Source organism: Microcebus murinus, chromosome 4 (assembly GCF_040939455.1).
Source record: "Microcebus murinus isolate Inina chromosome 4, M.murinus_Inina_mat1.0, whole genome shotgun sequence".
NCBI lineage: Eukaryota > Metazoa > Chordata > Mammalia > Primates > Cheirogaleidae > Microcebus > Microcebus murinus.
Genome location: NC_134107.1, coordinates 48,832,522 through 48,837,929, shown reverse-complemented (window position 1 = coordinate 48,837,929; position 5,408 = coordinate 48,832,522). Strand labels below are relative to the sequence as shown.

Sequence of the window (5,408 nt, the reverse complement as noted above, 5' to 3'; positions counted from 1 at the left end):
AATACATAAGCATGGAATTAAAGGCCCTTCCTGATCCATCTCCTATTCAATCATCCAACCTCATTTTTAGACACTCCTTTCACTTAAACTCCTTGCAGCCCCAGTAACTACAATGCTCTTGATTCCTTGGCTCTGCACTACTGTTCCTCCTGCCTAGAATGCTGTCTGCCCATACTCTCCATCTATTTTCTTTTTGGCAGACTCAAAGGGTCCTATGGGCCTTGCCTAAGATGCCACCACCACCACCACCCCACCCCCAGGGCTGGGAGGGGGAAACCTTCTTTGCCCCTCCCAGATGGGTTGGATGCCACTCCAGGTTCCCCCAGCACCTCCCCTATCAGAGCACAGAAGACACTGTGTTGGAAACTTTCACTAGGCTGTGCTCGCCACTAGACAGTGAGCTCCTTGCAACCTGGAGCTGGAGATTTGTTCATCATCAAATCCCTAGCACAGGGAGCACGGTAGGTACTCAACAAATATTGACTGAATGAATAAGTGAATGAAGAAAAATGCTTTAGCCAAGAAGCAATGGGGAGCCATCCAAGGTCTTGAAGCAAGGGCATGAGCTTATTATCAGTCCTTCCTCACAAGGACAAGCTCAGGGCAAGCCTTGCACACAAGGGACCATTCTCATTAGCAGCTAAGGATGAAACAAGTTCCTTAGCATTGTGGCCTTGGGTTTCCTTGTACTGTGAAACGTGGCTCTACCAATCTGGATACTAGAAAATGCCAGAAACCTTCACGGTTTCTTCTTATTGTGTGTATGGGAGGATGCTTGTAACTTGGGTCTGGGTCCTGAACTCCCACTAGAATGAGTCCCTCTGCCAGGAAGGCTGTGGGAAGCCGAGGCGGAGTGGGGACCCACGGAACCGGTAGCTGCCTCTGAACGTCCCCCTCCAGCCTACACATTCCATGCCTACACTTGGTCACTAAGCTACTGCCGCATCTTGTTCTCCTTAAATATGCAAATATTGCTTCGTGTCGAGGGAGACTGGAAGGCTTTCCTCGTAGTAAGAGGCAGCGCTTAGAGCTGCTAGTTGGTCACACAATGCGATGAGGGTGTCTCCCTTAGAGACGGCTGGGTGCCTCGGTTTCCCTGTCTGTGCAAAGTGCACTTCCCAGACGGCGCTGCCTTGAGCGACTAGGAATCGAGTCTGGGGAGCCGGGAAAAATGAGAAAGTCTAGCAAGGTGCGTCCAGCTAGCGGTAGACACAGGAGAGGAGCCAGTAGGCCGAGGGAGACGCAGAGCTGATCCCTGCCGAGGCGCGGGCTCCTGGCCCTGCAGCAGAAGTGTTCCCAAGTCCTCCCTTGCGCCGGCGCGCGACAGAGCAGCAAGTTGGCGGAAGGGGCCGAGACTCTGGAAGCCGGCGACGCGCGAGGGGCGGACTGGGTGCACCGGCGCGGCGAGGCTGCTAGGGGCGGGTCTGGGCGCTGCGCCTCCCGCGCTCCCAGCCGCAGCTCTGGGCGCTGGGGGCGGGAGGGGGTGGAGCCACGTGGGGAGGAGCAAAATCCGGAGGCCCCGGGCACCTTGGGCAGAGCCAGAGCGGCGGGAGCCCGATCCCGGGCGCGCTGCCCTGGTAGCGCCCGCCGTCCGGGCCGAGCGCAGCCACAGCCGCTCCAGCCAGCACCGGCGCCTGCCTTCGGTGCGCAGCCAGGGAGAAGGGCCAGTGCGGACACCTGCAGGGGTTACGGGCTCCTCTCTGGTATCGGAGCTGCTGGACTGCCCGCGCTGCCCCTGCCTCCCCAGCAGAGCCCGGCCGGACCTGCCACCTGCGCCCCGGTTGCGCCATGGATCCTTCGGAGAAGAAGATATCGGTGTGGATCTGCCAGGAGGAGAAGCTGGTGTCTGGCCTTTCCCGCCGCACCACTTGCTCGGACGTTGTGCGAGTGCTCTTGGAGGACGGCTGCCGGCGGCGCCGGAGACAGCGGCGGGGCCGGCGGCGGAGGGAGGCCGGCGACCCGCCAGGCCCAGGGGAGCTGCCCGAACCTCCGGACGAGGACGACGAGGAGGAGGAGGACGACGACGATGAGGCGCTCCCGCAGGGCATGTTATGCGGGCCCCCTCAGTGCTATTGCATCGTGGAGAAGTGGCGCGGCTTTGAGCGCATCTTGCCCAACAAGACGCGCATCTTGCGCCTCTGGGCCGCCTGGGGCGACGAGCAAGAGAATGTGCGCTTCGTGCTGGTGCGCAGCGAGGCATCGCTGCCTAACGCGGGGCCCCGCAGTGCCGAGGCACGTGTCGTGCTCAGCAGCGAACGCCCCTGCTCGGCCCAGGGGGCCCCGGCGCGGCCCAACCTGGCCATGACCCAGGAGAAGCAGCGGCGGGTGGTGCGCAAGGCCTTCCGCAAGCTGGCCAAGCTCAACAGGCGGCGCCAGCAGCAGCCACCGTCGTCCTGTTCGTCCACTTCGTCGTCCACAGCCTCGTCCTGCTCGTCGTCGCCACGAGCCCACGAGAGCGCGTCCGTGGAGCGCATGGAGACGCTGGTGCATCTGGTGCTCTCCCAGGACCACACCATCCGCCAGCAGGTGCAGCGGCTCCGCGAGCTGGACCGCGAGATCGACCGCTACGAGGCCAAGGTGCACCTGGACCGCATGCGGCGGCACGGGGTCAACTACGTGCAGGAGACTTACTTGGTGGGGGCCGGCATAGAGCTCGAAGGGCCCAGCCCGGGAGAGGAGCCGGAGGAGGTGGCGGTGGCGGAGAAGGAGGCGGCGGCGGCGGCGCCCCCCCTAGACGGCGAGGCCCAGGCGGCCGCGCTGGAGGAGCTGGCCCGGCGCTGCGAAGACCTGCTGCGGCTGCAGGAGCAGCGGGTTCGGCAAGAGGAGTTGCTGGAGCGCCTCTCCACCGAGATTCAGGAGGAGCTGAACCAGAGGTGGATGCGGCGGCGCCAGGAGGAGCTGGCGGCGGGGGAGGAGGCCCCGGAGCCCGACGCCGGCCCCGACGGCGAGCTGCTGCTGGAGCAGGAGCGGGTCAGGACGCAGCTCAGCACCAGCCTTTACATCGGGCTGCGACTCAACACGGACCTGGAGGCCGTCAAGTCGGACTTGGATTACAGCCAGCAGCAGTGGGACAGCAAGGAGCGCGAGCTGCAGGGCCTTCTCCAGACTTTGCACACTTTGGAGCTGACGGCGGCGCCGGATGGGGCTCCCGGCTCCGGGGGACCCTCACGGGAACCCGGACCTCAGGCCTGCGCCGAGGTGTGGGTGGACCAGGCCCGCGGGCTGGCCAAGAGCTGTCCTGGCAACGATGAGGACTCGGATACGGGGCTGAGCTCTATGCACAGCCAGGACTCGGACTCGGTGCCCGTGTGCGAATCCCTGGTGTAGGAGGATCAGGGAGGGAGACGGGGAAGGGGCCCTTCTCCCTTTCTTGCAGAAGGCGCTGGCCCGGCCGGCTCAGGGACTGGAAACCAGGCTGGGATGAGCCCGGAGCTCCTGCCAGCTAGCCCCGCTCGGCCAGGCGCTCAGACCGGGCCGGGCTGGGGGAGGACTGGGGACACCTGCCAGGCTGCGGTGCTCCCCTGGCGTGAGTGTGGAGGAGGGTGAGGGACGAGGAAGCCTGGTCTCCAATCCAAGCTCTTTTGAGGGAAGGGAGGAGGGAGAAGGTGAGAGCCCCCCATGTTGGAAAACGAACACCCCAGGGAAATTGACGTGGTCCAAGCCCATTTTCACAAAAGGAAAAAAAAGTATTGTGGAAAATTCACCACTCTTCTGTATGGGAAGGACTGATGGCAGCTAGAACTTTAGTTTGTGGCATAAAGTGCTTTTAAAAGTAACACTTGGATGAAAAGGAAATTCCTTAAATGTTAATTGTGACTGTAAACGTGTTAAAACTAGCCAAAGAGAACTCACTGGTATTGGTCTCAGTCTCACATCTTTGATAAAACCCATAGGCACCAAAATCCTGGCTGTTTACCTTTCTGCAGATTCGGGGAATTACCCATCTGCTAAATCATTTGCCTTCTATTTTCTTTCAAAGGCTAAACTGTTTCAAAGTCTAACTGTTTTTCCTCCTGGTAAATACAGTATATGTTAAAAGGAAATTCTTTTCCCAAAATAGCCTTTTATTATTACAAAAGCCAAACATAACACTTCTGAGATATAGAATCCTGGCAAACATAGCCCTGGTTAAAATTTAATCTGGGCCCTTGGGACCCGTTCCTGCAAAGGCAGGTGTGTTGTCCTTTAATTCATATTGCCACTTCATTGACTCAATCACTATTTCAGAAAAAATAACAGGAAGTTACAGAATTCATGTTACCCACAACCAAATTTGCTGCTTAAAGTACACTCTAGTTAAAACGAAGATCTTTGTTAATATGCAGCTTTTGAATTGAGCTATATGATTAAAAGCAGCCATGACCTCAACAGATTTTACCCAGACTCAAGACTAACTTCAGTATCTTTGGTCAGAGATTAATTAGTTACTTGTTCAAACTTAAATTGAGATAGTGTAAATAAAAGGGTTTCCTAGATAAGGCCTGAAAAGAAAAAATAGAACCATCTCATAGTACATCGTGGGTGAACAATTTGATTAACAACTGCATGTAGCCATGGTTGTAAAAGTGAGCTGACGACTTGCCTTGAATTACTATTGTCTGGCGCACACCCATGCACATGCCGGGCCATGCAAATGCAAAACCTTCCTTCTCAGTACCTGGTGACAGCACTGGTGGGGACTGGGTGTAATCGTTCCAGTTATTTCAATTAAAACTTATCAGTTGTAGCTGGTTGTTAGCCCCGTGGAAGGAGCCTGCTGGCAGATTTCCCTCTGGAGCTCAGTCCTTCTGAGGAATGCGGGATCTGATCTGTCCCGAGGAGGAATTAACAATGGGGCATGTGTGCAATACCAGCTTGGTACAGAAGCCTGGTGTCAGCCTCCTGTGGAGGGGCTGGCTCCAGTTTCAACACTGCATGTGAAGATAACAAGAGATCTCGCTTTATACAAAAGTTTCTTCCCATGCAGAGATTCTCTGCTTGTTCCCAGTGGGAGGCTGCCCCTCTGACCTCCTCAGGTCACTGTTTGTGCTGTCTCCTTTTTAGAGACAGCCCTATCACCACCACCACCTCTGTTCTGGGATTACTACACGTGTGCCTGTTTGCAGATCTTCAAGTAAAATGAGAAGTAAAAGGCTGTTTCCTTAATTGATGTTTTCAAAAGACATTAGCTGGCATAATAATGGTTTTTTAGTTCCATCTGATGCAGAAAATGTCTAAGTATTTGGTCTTGAATGTGATTAAAATGAGGAAGGGACCAAAAGAAACCCACTGTCCCCAGACAATCATTTGATCCCTTAAACACAAAGCCTAATGATAGCTTGCATCTTGAGGCAGAGGTAAAATCCTCATTAGAGTATGACAAATGCTACTTGTCTGAATGGTTTATGCTGGCGATGGGCTGACCTGGT

The 5,408-nt window shown here is 56.2% G+C and overlaps 1 protein-coding gene across 1 annotated transcript; it reads left to right on the top strand.

Annotated features, from left to right (window-relative positions):
- Window positions 1-1,535: 1,535 nt before the first annotated feature.
- Window positions 1,536-5,131, top strand: RASSF10 (Ras association domain family member 10). Its single transcript, XM_012744258.2, has one exon. It carries the CDS (start codon window positions 1,789-1,791, stop codon window positions 3,325-3,327), a length of 1,539 nt encoding a protein of 512 aa, XP_012599712.2. The 5' UTR covers window positions 1,536-1,788; the 3' UTR covers window positions 3,328-5,131.
- The last annotated feature ends 277 nt before the right edge of the window (window positions 5,132-5,408 follow it).